The sequence below is a fragment of the Cibotium barometz genome, chromosome 19 (assembly GCF_041138505.1).
Source record: "Cibotium barometz isolate CiBa-2024 chromosome 19, ASM4113850v1, whole genome shotgun sequence".
In the NCBI taxonomy this organism is placed as follows: Eukaryota; Viridiplantae; Streptophyta; class Polypodiopsida; order Cyatheales; family Cibotiaceae; genus Cibotium; species Cibotium barometz.
In genome coordinates this window covers 34,079,191-34,097,550 of record NC_141064.1, presented here as the reverse complement: position 1 = coordinate 34,097,550, position 18,360 = coordinate 34,079,191, and the positions used below count along the sequence as shown (strand labels likewise).

General features: G+C 45.0%; 1 protein-coding gene across 3 annotated transcripts in view; it reads left to right on the top strand.

Moving 5' to 3' along the window:
• The first annotated feature begins 5,093 nt into the window (after positions 1-5,093).
• The window catches only part of LOC147628502 (pentatricopeptide repeat-containing protein At4g21190-like), a 52,892-nt gene continuing 39,625 nt past the window's right edge, over positions 5,094-18,360 (top strand). For 2 of the 3 annotated variants that reach the window (XM_086813673.1, XM_086813672.1), the window contains exons 1-2: positions 5,094-5,457; positions 5,720-5,792. In XM_086813673.1, coding sequence (XP_086669799.1) covers positions 5,174-5,457; positions 5,720-5,792 — 357 coding nt within the window. In that variant the 5' untranslated portion in view covers positions 5,094-5,173. The remainder of the gene's footprint in view (positions 5,458-5,719; positions 5,793-18,360) is intronic. The other variant, XM_086813671.1, reaches the window with a different exon arrangement.

Genomic DNA, 18,360 nt, shown 5'->3' with positions numbered 1-18,360 from the left:
ACTGAGATATCATTAGAAGAAGAAGAAGTGCATGCTTACATTTTCTAAGGGTAGTCCCAACATTGAGTGCAGTAGCAACATGGCGTTATAGCACACTCTCCAACCATAGCTAAAGCCATCATGTTGCTGCGGGTCTCTGCATCTAATGATCTCTGTTGCCTCTAAAATCTCCTCTTAGGTAAGGGCCTCAATACTAGCTATTAACTTTCTAATAAATTTGCACACCATTTTTTAATTGTCAATATTAACTCTCTCTCTCTCTCTCTCTCTCTCTCTCTCTCTCTCAATAATATAAAAAATAATCGTGTAGACTTATTGCCTCACGTGGAGAAGGCATTTACTCAATGCTACATTTACCAAGTGTGTATTTGGCCAATTAAGTGGGTTGAGTTTGGTGAATAGTACCGAAGAAGGTATCTTATGAAGGCCACCTCTCTAGAAAGTTAAGTCAGTGGATGTCTGAGACAACTCAGTCCTCAAAAGTATCTCGGAGTTGTTTGGCCAGTATGTCCCATGATATCCCATCCACTTTGGAAGTGCATTCTATAGTGCATGGTGTGGAGGTTTATGTTAGTCACAAGGTGGTAAATTTTCTAGACGAACTTGTTGGGGAGGTTGAAAGGAGATGAGAACATCTAGTGATGGAATGCAAAGTAGGGCGATTGAGAATGTGGAGAAGTCAAAATGTGACCTGCATCGCACTGAAGGGGCACTCAAAATGATGGCTAGTATTTGTGAGGGGGAGGGCACGTATGAATCAAACCTACAAAATGACTCGTTGTTTGTCTAGTTGTAGGAAAAATTAGAGAGTGCAAAAACTATATTAAGCAAAGCCCACCTGTGGTTTTGGTATTTGTGGACACTAGAGAAGTTGTTATAAGGTGGCTTGATTATTATGTGCTAATGCATTCTTTTTTGTACTAGGCTAATTAGGATGGGAAGTCATAGGCCTTGACTAAAGCTGAGCAACATATTGTTGCACACATCAAGAGTCAACGTTGGAGGCCTTTAGTTGTTCCATGCATGCCTAAGGTTCATCGATGTGGAAGTAGCTCCCTTGTTGTGATCGATAATTGCATAGCTTGCGGTCTTCCCTTTTCTAATGATTTGAAAGTTGTTGGTGTCTACATCTTACTGTGTAAGCATGCTTACCACCCATTCTACTTTGCACACGTGTGATCAAGGAAAGTGCCTTGCAAGGACCTACACATAAAGCATTCCTCTCGATGATGCAAAAGCAATGGTGATTAGAAAACTAGTAGTAGCTCAGGGAATCCAAAAAAAGGTTAAGAGAGAACCTAAGAAACATAAGCGTGTGAACACCAACTAATATACTCAAAAACACCTGTCATCTACAAAAACACCCGTCATCTGCAAAAACACCCGTCATCTACAAATTTCACATGAAACACTCCTAGTATCTGCCACATGTGGAATAGAATGGCTACAACGTATAGTGGAAATAGCATAAGGATAAAAAGACATGGCCAAAGTGTGAATAGACAAGAAGGTATTAAAGGATATTTAAGGCTAGGAAAGAGTGTGAACAAAAAATAAAAGAGCTTTAAACCCTAATCACTTCTCCTATGCATGGTGTTCCTTCCACTCTCCTACACATGCACTTTGTTTACTTCCACTTCTCATGTCTCTCCCAGCTGCTCTGCTGTTGTGCGTCTCAGTCATGGCCTCCCAACTGCACGTCTGTGCATGGCGATCTTCTTTGTACACTTAGCCATGGCCTCCCAAATGCACATCTCACTGATACATCCCTGTGGGGATGCTCTTATTGATTTGTGGAACCAGGCACTGCTTCTAGCCAAGGATAGCTCGGCCGTGTTCGTCTTCCAGAATCTCGCCTTAATTGGATGATGCGTAGAGACTTAAAATCTCCATGATGGCTAGAATCTCAGTTTCTGTTGTTTACTGTGGTCATGAGCTATGGTTAGAACTTTGTAGGTTAGAATTCACATAGGCTAGATCGAATGTGGCTCTCTAATGATGTCCATGCCTACTTTGTGTTTGGGCTTGTGCTGGACCGATTTACACCCAGTCAATATATGTGATCATTTATATGTACAAGAAGATCTATCACCTTCCTCTACGCCCCTCTTTCTTCACTTTAGCAGAAGTCATGGAAGCTCTCACAACTTCTTCCTCTTCTTCTTTTTAGAAGCCCTTCAATGGGGTAAGACTAAAGTGCCATCACTCAAACCCAGGTGTTCATCTTCTTTGACAGAGCTGTGCCTTGGATGACACTTTACCGAAAAGCAAATCTCAAGGAAGGCGAAAGCTCTCTCTAGTTTGTGAAAGCATTCCATGGCTATCGAGCAGTATGTTTGCACATATAGGTAACACCCCTTGGTGGGAAGCTCGTGTTGCTTACTGTGCTGCGACACAGATTGCTCACATTTGTACATTGCTTCTACATGGCTAGAGGAGGAATAGACTACCTACCCATGTCCACTGCGATCATGTGGCTAGAGGAGGGGCGCGCATTGTTGAAGCTTCCCCACACACCATGGACACCTTTCGGTCATGGTTGCATGCCCCTTGTGCCTCCATTCCATTAGATGACACCCTGACCCACCATTGCACATTCACATGTGGTCGTCGCACCAAACATGTTTGGCCGTGAGGGCGAAACGATTTAGGAAGAGCCCTCATCTACTAGTGCATCTCCATACATGCACCCTGACATGAATAGACTCCCCGCACACACCCACGTATCTCCCCTCTAACAACGGATCTATTCCCACCCCCCACCCACGTACCACCTCCCCTGAAGCCATAACTTGACATTACACACTTAGCATAAGCTCTAGGAAGGGGAGTGGCACAAAAATTGCACCCACACAAAACATCACATACACAATCCATGTGGGCGAAAATTTTCAAACTTATGCCAAAATTCCACGGAGTTGGAGACCCCGTACTCCACCTAGAGGTCTTTAACCAAATCTGTTAGGCTTTAGAAATTTTCGACAATGCCACAAAAGTCCATCTCCTTGGACTCAACCTTGAAGGCAAGGCAGTGCAATGGTTCCAATCCTTGGACCCTCGGCACAAAGGCGCTTTCAAAGCAATGAGAGAGGCCTTCATTCTTGGCTTTGCACCCTACGGGCACAAATGGAGCCCCATTATCCAATTGTTCCAATTGGAACAAAAACTAGAGAAAACCTTGCGCGACTACATCGCACACATCAAGTACCTTGATTCATGTTGTGAAGAAAGGGAAAAATTGAGTGACAAGCACTTAATGGATCATTTCCTCTTGGGCTTGCACAATCCAAGACTACACGACCACATGTTGGTCAAGGATCCCTCCCCCTTTTATTAGGCGTGCAAATGGGCGATCTTTCTCAATGACAACATGCGAGAAAGCCATTCCATGCAATTGGCCACCGCGCTAATGCCAACCCTAGGCTCATTTGTAACATTACCTTCCTCTCCTCCTGGGCACAAAGTCTTACTAGTGGTACCACCCCTAACTAACTACTCACACAGCGCCACCACGACCTTCTCTACAACAACACTCTAAGCACATTGGCCAAGGTGACGATCGGGTTAACATCCGCACACTGGCTCAGCAAAGACCACATTATCCTCCTCCAGGAGTGATGATCATGCCAAAATGCCACTCCCCCATTTAGCCCCCCAAAAGCTCACCAAATAGCGAAAACAGATGGCTACATATCCCAATGCCATCCTCAAGAAGCAACGTCTTCAAGAGGCCCAAACATTGGTAGAGCACTACCAGGCTCAACTTGAGCCACCACTTATTTTTGTGACCTTTGACCTAGTACCTGAGTGTGTGCTACCCCCCATACCTACTGTCTGGGTCAAGAACCTGAACTTCCGCAAAGGTAATGTAGGATCCCTCGCTTATGCTTAAGGCCGAGGAAGATCTGTTCACCAACATGACGCCCAAGCACAGTGCAGCCAACAATGCTAGGTGCCTACCAATGTGCTCAAAGCTCAAGGCTTCCATGAAGGCAACACACACTTGTGGCTCCCAAAGCCATAATCAAAAGCCTGTCCTCAACTTTTGATAGCCAGGGGCACTCAAAGGCTCAATTTGCCCAACCCTTTCAACCACCACAGGAGCCTCGTATCCAACGCTCCACCCCGCCCCCCTCGACTTCGTCACCAAACCAAGGGACAGTGCTACAAGTGTCAGAGCTTATCCAACCACTCAAAGATAAACTCAAGGGTAAGCTCACAAATCTAGCCACATGGGCTAATCAGTACAAAATCCTCTTTAAGGGTGCTGACTAATAAGCACATGTTAGTTCTCACTCACATGAGGACCCAGAAAAGAAAGAAAAAAAGAGGAAAAAAAGTCTCTAGGTGATTAGGACCACGAGCACACCTTTTGCCCTCACCACACACAACACCTGCAATTCTCACAGGGCTCTGTCCTATGCACACACACCGCACAAAACCTCATCATCGACGATAGCCATCGAGGTACATATCTAGATGGGGGGACCATGGTGGGCACAAGCCTGGTCATGGTACGACCCATCGCCTGGATCTTCTTAATCACCCCCCCCGCTTCACCCTAATAATTGTGCTTCATGCCTAATCCTTCATAATCATAACTTCTTCGACTCAACACCCACTCCTATCAACACAGGATCCCAATTCCCTGAGCTACAATGACAGAAGAAGAAGTAGCTTTCGATCGTAGTAGGTAGTGTAGGTGTTGTGTTGCCCTTGCAGAGCGGGAGTCTGTCCAACAACACACAGTCCAGAAAACAACAATGGCGTTGCCGAAGATGAAGTCCACGGTGCTGGAGATTTGGCATTCATGGTAAAACTACCGGCTTGTTAGAGCGTAGAGTGTGTCCTGGTAACCCTTGAAACGTCAATGCTAGAACACCATGAAATCCGTGCTTGCTTGAACCGCCACAGCTTGGTACTTGCTTGGCCTCACTATATATTGAAATGTCAGATCTCACGAGCTCAGAAATTGCTTCCACATTGTTGTAAAGTGGCTAGAGGAGGAGTAGAGGAAATGGTTTTAAGGGAGGGAAAAACTTGTGCTTAATAGAATAGATTAAATTAAATAATTGCTACTTATGTTTGCTTCTCTCTTTTGTACCCAAAAAAAATCTCACAACGATTTTTCTTCAGATGATATGGCAATGCCAGTTGGAGAGTGAAGCTCACCATGGATGTGGCTACGGCGTACCGGTCTCCGCAACAGAGCTTGGATGTGTGTAGAAACAGCGGAACTAGGAATCTGAGCAGTCTTATGTGGAGCACCAGGCAGTGCTTGTTGCAGCGCAATGCACTTCTCAATAGCCGTTCTCAGAAACCCCATAGTCGTAAGACCTTCATCACTGTAGCTCGGTTTCGGTTCTCTGAGGCAGGCTCTTCTCCTGGACTGTACGACCCTATCTGCTGCGAATTATTTCACAGAGGTTGCTTCTCTTCACCGTGCAAAGCTTCAAGGTGAGCTGCCTGTTCTTAGGGTTTTGTCCGGATTTTAAGATTAGAGTTTCGAAGTATGGTTTTTGCTACCTGTCCTGATATATGGATAGTGGGATTTGGATGTAGATGACTCCTGCCTGTTCTAGTGTTAGGGTTTTTTTTTGTGGAGGTCTTGGGTACTCCTGCCTGTTTTAGGGTCAGGGTATTTGACATGGACGTTTTCACGAAGACGGTTTTGAGATGGATAATTTTTTTGATGCCCTCACTGCCTTACCTTGACCAGTACACTCAGCGAGAAGATCCTATATCAGTTCGAATCTCCAAGTCTGATTTCTTATCGGACAGCAGAGAGATGGGTAAGCTTTATGGATTTTTGTTTTTAATGCAGTCTTAACTTGAGAATCAACTTAAGGATAAGGGTGCAAGCATGGAGCTCGTTTGAATGTAACCCACTATGGACTGTCTCTTTTTGTCGCCATCTTGACGGCTTATGTTGATTGTATCTTATTGCTCGCTTCATAGATAGTTTTGTATTGAGATTAGTTTACTAGAAGCAGTCAAAGGTACATGTTTCTATCGAAGAAAATGGTGAAAATTGAGAAATGAGTAGCTAGAATCTAGCTAGGTTTGGGATTGGCTGGCTTGGGGAGTCCACTAGGAGAAACACCTGCCCAATGAAATAGGCGATGTGGATAATTATTCTAAAAAAAAAAGGGGACGTGATGATGCTATTACTGAAAGAATGGGTATTATGCAATGATATCCACAAAGAACTGCTTCAAAAACTGAAACACTGTATGGACAACAAGCATAAAAAGAGAAAAGAATGTGTGCCAGATATTAGTGGATTTTTTGGAGTTCCCCCTAACCCTCTGCACTCTGGATATGGATGTTGAGATTCAAGCTCGATGTCAGTGTGAGCCAGCTGTGCTATGTGCTGGCAGATTAGGTAGGAACATGTGTGAGACATAAATGACCGCGTGTCCAGCTGGTCATAGTGTGTGGACATTAGCTAAGGTTAGATGTGTGTGGACACAACTCATAGTGTGTTGTGTGTATTATGGATTATGGCATTATGCTTTGTGTGAGAGTGGAGATGGCTTCCCTCTATGGTTAGGGTTTGCAATATACATTAGGGTTTGCTCCTGTGTGAGTGTCTCCTCTCTCTCTACCGATCTTTCAACATGGTATCAGAGCCTTGTGCTGTTTATTAGGGTTTATGAGTGAGTGAGTGAAGAGGGAGAAGAAGCTGTGAAGAGAAGGTGTGAAGCTTGCCATTGGAGCTGTGAAGCTTGGAGCACACCAACTACTATCAGATCTGAGAGCTTGGCCTACCGGGTAAGGTCTTCTAAACATCCTTGAGCGGATTGCAGGTGATACAGGCAAAAACAAAGCAAGTTAGAGTAACTCAAAGCAAAGCAAAATTCTGGTTTTTGAAAGCTTTCCATTAAAGCTTGAAAGCATTGATGTATGGTGGAAATATATGTAAATCTGGCAAAAGACATATGTATCTGACAATGAGAGATGTATTGGTAACTCCTATGCAAGCCCTACTATGATTTTGGAGCAATTTGAATGCATTTAAATGTGTGAAAAATTCTGGTTTTTGAGCTCTCACAAAACAGAGAACAGGAGGTGAAGATTTGATGCATTTGGAGTGTGTTTTTGGCAAAAATCCAACCATTGACTGGTTGCACACATACCTAAGTGTGTTGGGGAGTTGTATACCTCATCAATTGTCACTTCAAACCTTCCCAACTCCCTCAAATGCAGGCGGCGTTGACTGGACAACAGAAACAGAGCAAATTTTGACTATTTTACAAAGTGGAGGATCAAATTTCACCTTGGTGCTTGATACATTCCACAATTGATTTAGCAATTGGTTGCTACACACATTGAAGAAGAGGGCTATGTGATTGGTTTGGTCAATTATGCTTAATTGAGCTGGAAATGAGCTGATTAAACAGGCTGTCCACTGGTTGCAGAGAAACAGAGCAATTTTAATTGAGCAATTAATCCTTGGTCTTATACAATTGGATAAATTCCTCTTACATGGAGTTGATGGACACTATTGCTAAGCTATTGAATGCCTGGTTGCTCAATTTAGACAAATATTGAAGAAATTAGAGCCATTTTACTACTGGTTTTTTTGGTTTTTCTGGTTTTTCTCAAAACAGAGAAAGGGGTTTTCAAAAATTGATATGTACACATGTCAGATGGTGTTGATACTCTACATTGAGGTTGTTTAGGTGTTAATGCAAGTTGTCCATACTTGATTGCACCACTACATTGTGCTTTGGAGCCGTGGAAGCGCATCAAAACAGGGTATCTCGGACTGCGTGAGTCAGTTCATCTTGGATGCATACAGGTTGATTTTCTACATTAAATTTGAAGATTTGTGGTTACTTTGGAGTATCTGGAACACTCATTGGAGTGTGGTTGAGCTGAGGAAGGCTCGGTTACAGATTTGGACGAGTGCGGAAGGTGCACATTGAGCAAACATGTCGGATAATCCAGTACAGATTGTTGGTGAAAAGCTGGATAGGAAGAACTTCCAGGCATGGAAGTACAGGATAAAAAGTTTCTTGAAAGGAAAAGGTTTTTGGAATCTCATTACAGGTGTTGAGCCAGAGCCAGAGCTACCCGACAACCTACACAGCAGCAGGTTATTGCTCATAAGCAATGGTCAGAAAGAGCATTCAAAGTGCTGCATTATTTGTCTATATGTATTTCTGATGCTATGCTCATACACATACAGGATGCTGAGAATCCCAAAGATGCATGGGATACTTTGGTCAAGATGTTTGATACAGATACGAGTGCTCGCAAGTCTCAGTTGTGATAGCAGATACATAATGTGAAAAGGAATAAAAGAAGCATACATGATTAAGTGCAAGAAATCAAGAAGTTTGCAGATGCATTGGCCACAATAAATGCCCCCATGCCTGATGATGATTTGGTGGATATTACCTTGCGTGGTCTTGGCAAGGAATACAAATCTTTTGATACATCTATCTCAGTGAGGAGTACAGGTTTACCAGACTTTGATGAGTTGGTTTCACTCTTGCTGGTTGAGGAAATCAAACTCAGTGATTCATTTTTGGATGCATCTACTAGCCATGATGATAATGGCAGAAATCAGGCTTTCTACTCGCAGAGAGGCTTTAGAGGCAGGGGGAGATTCACATCACGTGGACGTGGTGGTAATGGTCGTGGATGGCAGGATAGGTCACCACGGCAGAATTTTCAGCCCACATATGGTGCTAGAGGTGGTCGTGGATATGCACCTCAGAGAGGCAGAGGTAACCCCCGTGGTAAAGGACGTTGGCAAGGCCAACAAAATTCTATGCAAGATGTGGAATGCCATTACTGGGGCAAATATGGTTATATGGTGAGAGATTGTTTCCGCAAACAGAATGATTTGAGAGGGGGTAGAGCACAACGTGGTGGTCATTATGGTGGAAATTATGCACAACATGGTGGAAACTATGCATCAAGCAGTAATGATGGCACTGCAAATCATTTGTTTGCCATGAAACATGTTGTGGGTTCTATGACGACAAATGCTGAGAATGATGACACATGGTATATGGACTCAGGAGCATCAAACCATATGACATGTCATGGTGAATGGTTTGAGCATATGAAGCCTATGGATGTAAAAGGCTATGTGGAGACAGGTGATGATACCCAGCATGTCATTACACATGTTGGAAGTGTACCATTGATTATGCACAATGGTCAAACAAAATCTATGTCAGATGTATTGTACGTGCCTTCTATCACAAAGAGTTTGGCCTCAGTTGGTCAAATGGTGGAACAGGGATTACAGGTTCGTTTCAACGAGCATGGGTGCTTCGTTGAGGACTTCAAACATGGATGTAGAGTCATTGCTAAAGGCAAGAAAGAAGGCAGATTGTTTAAGCTGGATGTTGGAATTCCTGAGCTAAAATCAGCCATGTTCTCTAAAAGCAAGAATGTGGTACAGGACATTGATATGTGGCATAAGAGGATTGGACATGTCAATATACAGAGATTAAAGAACATGCAAACAAGAGGCATTGTCAGTGGATTGCCTAGATTCAAATATGATGGAAATATGCATGTTTGTGAAGCCTGTCAGTTTGGGAAGCAGGCAAGGTTGAGGTTTCTTAGAGAAGGAAATATGAGTAGCAGGCCACTTGAGATTGTACATAGTGATGTATGGGGTCCTGCACAAAACCCATCTATCAAAGGCAGTCTATACTATGTGACATTTATTGATGATTTCAGGAGGATGACATGGATATACTTTCTCAGAGAGAAGAGTGAAGTGTTGGAAAAGTTCATGGATTTCAAAGCTTTTGCAGAAAAGCAATATGGCTGTTGGATTAAATGTTTGAGGATAGATGGAGGTGGTGAATACACCTCAAAAGCTTTTGAGCATTTCTTGAGGAAGCATGGAATAAGAAGACAATTGACTTGCAGGTATACACCTCAGCAGAATGGTGTGGTTGAGAGAAAGAATAGAGTCATATGTGAAGTGGCTAGGGCGATGCTCAATGAAAAGAGCATGCCAGATTACTATTGGACAGAAGCATGTGCTACTGCAGTGCATATACTGAACAAAACACCTACAGACAGCAGCCATTCATGGAAGTACGCTAGAGATGCGGCATACAGGTTATAGGCCAGACATTGGACACCTCAAAGTTTTTGGATGCATAGCTTATGTACATGTGCCTGATGAAAGAAGAAGGAAGTTGGATCCTAAGGCAGAAAAATGTATATTTGTTGGATATGCACAGGATCGAAAGGCATACAAATATTATAATCCACAAACTAGACAAGTGGTCATCTCACGAGATGTGGTGTTTGATGAGCTTGCTAGTTGGTACAAAGCAAAAGATGAGGGTGTCACTGAGTCACTTGAGGCTGATGTGCCTATGAACTTGCCACCACAAGCAAGTTCTAGTTCTACTTCTATGTCTGGGCCAGCAGCAGAGGCTGAGAGTAGCACTGTACGTCCATGGTCAGGACGTTTGAGGCATGAGAGTGTGAGCACTGGGAGTAGTGCTATGGATAAAGGAAAGAAGAAGGTCGAAGGAATTGGAATCACAGGTTATGAGTCATCTAGTTCGGAGAGTTTGGACGAGGAGCTTGGCATACCTGTTTTACGCACACCTGGTGCTAGACATGATAGATATGCGCCACCACATGCTAGAGTTACAGGTGTACAGAGTGACCCGCATGCATTGCGGAGATCCCAGAGAGTCAGATATCTAGTTGACAGATTGACATATCGAGATTTTGCTATGTACTATGCATATATGACATCTATGGTGAAGCATGTGAAACCTACATGCTATACAGAGGCTATTGGAGAGCATGTATGGGAGAAAGCAATGGATGTTGAGATGGATGCATTGGTCCATAATGATACATGGGACTTGGTTGCATTACCAAAGGACAAGAATGTTATTGGATGTAAATGGGTTTACAAAGTGAAGTGCAAATCTGATGGTTTCATTGAGAGACATAAAGCAAGATTGGTAGCAAAGAGTTATGCACAGACCCAAGGATTGGACTATGATGAGACGTTTAGTCCAGTGGCTAAGATGGGCACAGTGAGAGCAGTCATTGCTATGGCTGCAGCTAATGGCTGGGAAATGCATCAGATGGATGTCAAAAATGCATTTCTAAATGGAGATCTACAAGAGGAAGTGTATATGGCACAGCTAGAACGGTATGTACATCCAAGATATCCCACTCACGTATGCAGATTGAAAAAGGCATTATATGGTCTGAAGCAAGCACCTCGTGCTTGGAGTGATAAGATGAGGAGTTATCTTATCTCACTTGGTTTTCAGATTTCTACAGCAGATTCTTCACTCTATGTGAAGAAGACAAAGCATGGGATTGTTTTACTCGTCATCTATGTGGATGACTTGATTATTACAGGTGATCATGGTGCAGATGTGATGCATGTCAAGAAAGCCTTGAGTAGGCAATTTGACATGAAAGACCTTGGTGAGTTGAGATACTTTCTTGGAATTGAAGTGGTCAAAGATCATGGAGGTACATGCCAATATGCATTGGATATGTTGGCAAAATATGGCATGACAGGGTGTAAGCCTATGAGTACACCTTTGGAGCAAAATGTGAAGTTGCGGGCTGATTATGGTGATGAGTTGAATGATCCATCTATGTACAGAAAGATGGTTGGTAGTCTCATATACATGACTATCACACGCCCGGATTTGAGTTATGCTGTGGGGCTAGTAAGCCAGTTTATGCAGAGTCCCAGAAAACCTCATTTGGATGCAGTGAGACGCATCATGAGATATGTGAAGACCACTGCACATTATGGTCTACTTTATGAGAGTGGTAAAAGCTTGGACATACATGGCTACACAGATGCTGATTGGGCAGGTAGCTCATATGACAGGAGGTCTACTAGTGGATATGCTTTTACACTTGGAAGTGCCGTGGTAAGTTGGAGTAGCAAGAAGCAACCTATAGTTGCTTTATCCAGTACAGAGGCTGAATATAGAGGTGCAGCCATTGCTACTTGTGTGGCTATATGGTTAAAGAGTCTCGACAGATTTGTGTGAGCCTATTTTGATGGCAAAGTTGTCATTCATTGTGACAACATGAGCAGTATACAGTTGGCAAAGAATCCAGTGTTTCATGCGAGGACCAAACACATAGAGGTCCATTATCACTTTGTTAGAGAGAAGGTGCTGGATGGTACAGTTGATCTTCAGTATGTGAAGACTGATGAGCAGGTGGCAGACATCTTTACAAAGCCACTTAGCAGGGAGAAGTTTGAGTACTTCCGTACTATGTTGGGAGTACATGGGATGAGCTTGAGGGGGAGTGTTGAGAGTCTTGATATCCCAAGCTCATCTACATCTTCATCGGTAGTACATCATGAGCTTGAGAGGGGCTGTTGAGATTCAAGCTCGATGTCAGTGTGAGCCAGCTGTGCTATGTGCTGGCAGATAGGTAGGAACATGTGAGACATAAATGACCGCGTGTCCAGCTAGTCATAGTGTGTGGACATTAGCTAGGGTTAGATGTGTGTGGACACAACTCATAGTGTGTCGTGTGTATTATGGATTATGGCATTATGCTTTGTGTGAGTGGAGATGGCTTCCCTCTATGGTTAGGGTTTGCAATATACATTAGGGTTTGCTCCTGTGTGAGTGTCTCCTCCCCCTCTACCGATCTTTCAACAATGGATACCAGCCATGTTGGACCCCACCACCTCCTTCCTTTCACGTCTCTATGTCCAGAAATGCTTTCAAGAAAAGACTCGTTTCAATGGGTCTAATCACACCACCTTGGCTAACCTTATGGAACAAGTTTTCACTTCCCAAGGTTCTTGGAACCCGGTGAAGGGATTTGAACCGAAACCCCATCCCTCACTAGTACCTCCTGAAGTTATCCGCTATTGGGAAGCTAGGAATGCCACTGCCATGGCCCATAGCTCATGCAAGGCCTTCTGTCGGAGTTTCATTCACAACTCCAACAGTTCCTCTGTCTCTAACAGATGGGCACACCTTGGTGAGAGATAGGCAGCACATAATCGCACACGTCGCATTGATCTCGAGCATCAAATCCAAATAATCTCTATCAAAGAGGGGGATGACCTGAACGTCAAGGTTGATGAGTACCGGCGCTTAACGCGGAGTACGCCACCATTAGCTCCACCAAGTTCGAGGAAGACTAGGTCATCACATTACTGAACAAGTTGCCACCTAGTTTCTTTACTTTTGTCACACAAACCATTAGTTTAGAATCTATGCCTAACCTATATGAGTGTGAGTGCCAACTCTTGCGCTTTGCTTGGTTGCGTGACCAGTTTCACCCCAAGAAGTCATCTTCTTCCTCCTCTACTCAAAAAGGGGGCCCTTGTGTCCAATACCACCTCTACTCAAAAAGGGCAGCAAGGGAAGGGGAATAGCAACCCAGCTAATCAAGGCAAAACCCAAAGCAACAACACTGATCCCAAAAACCCTGCCTCGACACCCACTTTGTGCTGGCATAATATTCCCAAAAAGAATAGATACTGCACTCATTGCCAAATGTCTGGACATGATGATAAGTGTGGCATTAAAGCCAAGGAAAATAGAGGTAGCAACCCCAACACCACCAACTCGAATCGCCAAAACAACAAAGGTGGTAGCAATGCCCCAAATTGACGGTCGAGAGGGGGTAATGCTCCAGCACCTACTCTATTGGGCTCCTCACTAGGGAAACCAACAACAAGCCATTGGTATGAATTGGCCTAGATCTTCTTAGTGGCGAATCACTGGTCAGGTCGCTCAAGGTTCACCCCCCTAGTTAGTTTCCTTTGCCACTCTAGAAGAGGTGTCTGATTGGTCATCACTTACACCACATCTTGGCCCTTGGCCAATGTTGCTCAGGTCACATATGAGGTTGACTCTGGCCACTTTTCCGAAAGGAAGAAGAAACAACGCAGAAGATGAGGTAGTCAGCGTGTGGAAGCTTCTGCCCTTGTTCAGATCTGTCAGTTACCTGATGATCCACCTGTGACCATCATCGAAGCTCACCCAACTCTTCCCTGTGGCCATCCGGTCACTTGGGTAGTTGTTGACAGTGGAGCTACACACCATATGGCACGCAATGTCGACGTTTTCATCTCTCAGTGTCGTGCTAAGGGTGAAGTTCGATGCGGTAACAATACCCTGATGCCCATCAAATCTAAATCTGTTGGCGCCGTTTTATTTGACACCAACACAGGCCCCAACCAGGCAACATTGGACAATATCTATCTTGTTCCTAACTTGGGCCTCAATTTACTTTCTGTATCCCAGTTTACTCAACTCGATCGTGGAGTTTACTTCAACAAACGAGTTGTCGAGGTGATTGATGAGACTACCGGTCTCGTTGTTGCCCGAGGTCAAGCACAGAAGGATGGCTTATACTAGATGTCAACTTTTTTATTTGAGCCATCTTCCAAGGATTCTTAGTTTCATCGGGTTCGTGCCTATGTGACCAGAGCTCCTTCAGACACTAAACGACTATGGCACTATTGCTATGGTCACCTATCCTATGACACACACTATGAGTTGTCTAGAGATCAGTTGGTTGAAGGCATACCTTGCTCATAGTTGTCACGGTACGAAAATATGTACGAGTCTGTACGGTATTCCGTAGGGTATGTTGTCGTACGTCGTATGGAGACAACTATGGTTACCCGGTTTCTTCATGTTCCATGCCTTCTGTTGGCGGTGGAGTGTTGTTTTTTGATGGACAGCAGTGTTTTGGCTGCGTTTTGCTTCCCAAGGAGTTTTCTACACTCACAGGGGGCTCATCTTCAGCTACTTCACTTGAGGATGAGTTTTTGGGAGCTGTTTTAAATCTGTGGAGACTTTCTTCTTTGACAGGATTTTACAGATTTTGGAGGAGAGTAGTGATCTTTTCAGAGATCTTGAGCAGAGTTTATTTTGTCCGAGCTTGTGTTCTTTGCAGTGTTTTGCAGAGAAAGGGTGTTTTGCCTTTGAGATGTGATCCTTTCACATGGATCATTTGTTTGTTGCTGATTCTTGGGATCTTATTCTGCTTATGGAAGAGTCTTCTGCTATTAGTGATGCTTTTGAGGACCTTGTTACCACTAGAGTTTATATTCTTACTTCCCTTCCTCATTGTGAGGAGTCTGCCTCTGCCTCTCTTTGTGATGCTTCTAAGGATGCCCCTTCCCTTGCCAGTTTTGCATTGGGTTTTATGTGGTGTGCAGGTTTGTTGTTTTGGAAGATGGACTTTTGGACCCTGTGGGATGCTTTGGATTTGTGGTTGCTAACCGTGCTCGGGGCACAATGGTACTTCCAGAGTTTTTTGGATTTGGATCAGAATCGAGTTGGGCTTGTATCAGCCCGACGACGCCTTTTTTCAGAGGGGGATGTGGAATCCTTTCATCTGGCAATGCCCACCTCAGTGGAGTGTGCTTATGTGTATAGCATTGGGTAACTCATGGTATGGAGTTTGAGCAGCTGGCTGTCGGACCCTATCTTTTCTATAGAGTCTTCACATCTTGTGATGTTGACCTTTCCAGAGGATGCTTCTTTTCAGCATTTGGCAACTCTTGTTACAAAGTTTGAGCAGATAGACTTAGAGGGTTCCAGTGATGAGGAGCAGCCTGCTTCTCCCAGGATTGGTTATCTACAAGATCTGATCTTGGTTGGTTTTGAGGTTTTTCATACCTTCTCCAAGCTGGAAACATGACATACGACTTCGGGGAGTGTTCTTACACTTGGGTTTGGCACCATTATTTGGAGCAGCACGTTGCAACCTACATGGTTGTTTTCTTCCAGAGGAGCGGTGTTCCTGGCAGCTTGTTTTGTTGCTTTTGTAGCTGAGTTGCTGAGGAGATTGCTTGTGGAGCTTTCCTGGTACCTGTTTCTGCAGTCTTTCATCTATGATCGAGGACGGCGTCTTTGGCTTCTTGGAGTTCACTCAGCATCCTGTGCTGAGAGGGGGTGTTAGACATCATCCCCTTGCTGCTGGCTTCCTGTGTGGTGTCGTATTTTATCCTTTACGGCTGACCATGTTAGCTAGAGGGACTGGTCACCCCTCACATATTTTTTTCCATTTTATGGAGTCTTGGACATTTATCCTAGTCGTGGAGATCTAGTCGGCTGCCTCTACATGGGCACATATATAGCCAGGCTTGTTCATTGCATTGCATTGTTTGCTGCAGTTCCTCACATACGAGGTCTTCTTCCCCTCTGGCTCGGGACTTGTATCCTTGTTTGGTGATATTGAGAGCAGGTATACACCTGTGTTTTCTCTCCATCTCTCTCTCTCACTCTCTCTCTCCTGTGTTTCCACTCTCCATCTTTCGTTGTGTATTCTATCAGTGAGAAGCCAAAGGGAGCATCCTCATCTGTAAGAGCAACTATGGAGCTACCCAAACGACCCGTACATAGGCATGCATCACGTCCCTGGAAGCGTGACGAATCATGCATCCACGGCTTCCTACTTGCACTCCTCTACAACTACCTCCATGCCCACGATGAGTGCGAGTAGGCTCTCGATAGATCTTTGCATAGATCCTATCCTCCTCATCTTGCTCTTTGTTAACACTCTCAAGAGTGCCCCCTGTGAGCTTGAATGCATCCACATTCACCTACATTGTACAATGATCAAGTGACAAGCAATGCATTAGAATTAAGTTTCAATAAACATTGAAGTTTGAAATTTAAACTATGAATGCTTATAACTTCTGTCTCACTGATTCCATCTTTTGCATCGCGCGCACCATGCACAAGTTAGCGCGGCAATACACTAGCCGCTCTAACTGTTGCGTGCTCAAGCGATTGCGTAACTTCGTGTGTACAATTGAGTAGGAACTCCAGGTCCTCTCACATGCACCTGAAGAGCAATCTTGAGCTAGAATTTTCAAAGCCACCTTCTGGAGGCTTGAGAGCGCATACCCAAATGTCTCCCACCAGAAGAGGGGTTTCACAAGGGATTCCCTCTTCCAACAGGTAGTAGATGCAAACGCGGCCCCCCCCCCCCCCCCCCCCCCCCTTGGTCGTTGTAGCTAATGAGCTCCTCAAGGAACTTCCCATTGCGATCCTCCGGTAATGCTGTGGGTAAGAAAGCATCCCGGTGTTCAAGGAACTCCACGTCCGTGAAGAGTGCGTGTGATTTGTATGCCGGATGCAATAATGCGGCAAGACCATCGATAGGTCTTTGCATCCACTCATCTCTTCTCCACAACGGCCAACATACCATCACGCTTCTCCTCGTCGATGGAAGGAGAAGTGCGTAACTCCGTATGAAGTGAACGAAAAGGCCCATGGTGGTCCCCTTCATGTCGGTCATCCGCAATACCCTATAGAAGGGTGTGATCGCAATGACGATAGTGCGGACCGACCACCAAAACTCCTCCTTTAGGCAAAGCTGTTGCATGGCTTTGGCCTCCGCCGATTCTCGCTCATCCCACTTATTCCATAATGTGGAGACCACTGTTTGGCGAAGGGGGGGATTTTACAGAGGCGCTCCAAGAGGAGCCACATGTAGGCGAAGCGTGTGGATGAAGGATTCTTCAATTCTAGCTTGCTATGTTCACGGAACATGGCAGGCACCTTCACCTTTGTGGTGAAGAAGGTGACAATTGTCACGAGACCGGCGGAAACGGTCCCGCGACGCCTTTGCCGCACGCGGCCTTCCACGATCCATGCTTCATGAAACGGCTCCATCGGCCCGTCTCGCGCGTTTTCCTTGCGGGTCTCACCGATCACTTGCATTCGTGCCGGGCTCGGCTCCCTCGGCCTCGTCTCAGGTCTTGCCTTCCATCCATGATCTGCCGGCCCGGTCGCGTCTCGGCCCGTCGGCACGGCACGGCTCGCAGGTCCGTCGTTTTTCCACCGTTTTTGGTCCCAACTCCACGTTCGGCCCGATCACCGTCAAGGCAGGGAGGGCAACCCCCGGGGCGCTCGGCACCCATGGAACCTCCCCGCACCTGGGAAGGCCTAACGTGCCTACTCGGTGCGTGAGTGCAATGGCCGGTACAACAAGTACAATGGCCGGTACAACAAGTACAATGATTAGAAATCATAATAAATGATTAAATACCCTTGCCTTCAGTATTTCTTCGCGATGGAAGCCTCCAAAACAGTCCCCAACAGCTGGTATTCTTCATGGGCAGCCTTCAAGCGAGAGAGAGAGAGAGAGTAGCCATCATTAGGGCAGCCTTCAACGGTGGTAGAGGCTAGTGTGCAGCCAGAGAGCCTCTATTAATGAAGAGAGAGGACTCCAATTTATAGATTTGGGCTTCCCATGAGCTAAAATGGCACAATGACAAGTGGAGAGCCACACAATAGCTGGAGTGACAAGTGTGAGGCCACTTGTCTCACTTTGATCCACTTTCTAACAAGTGTCAGGTCACTTGTCTCACTGTGGTCCACTTTC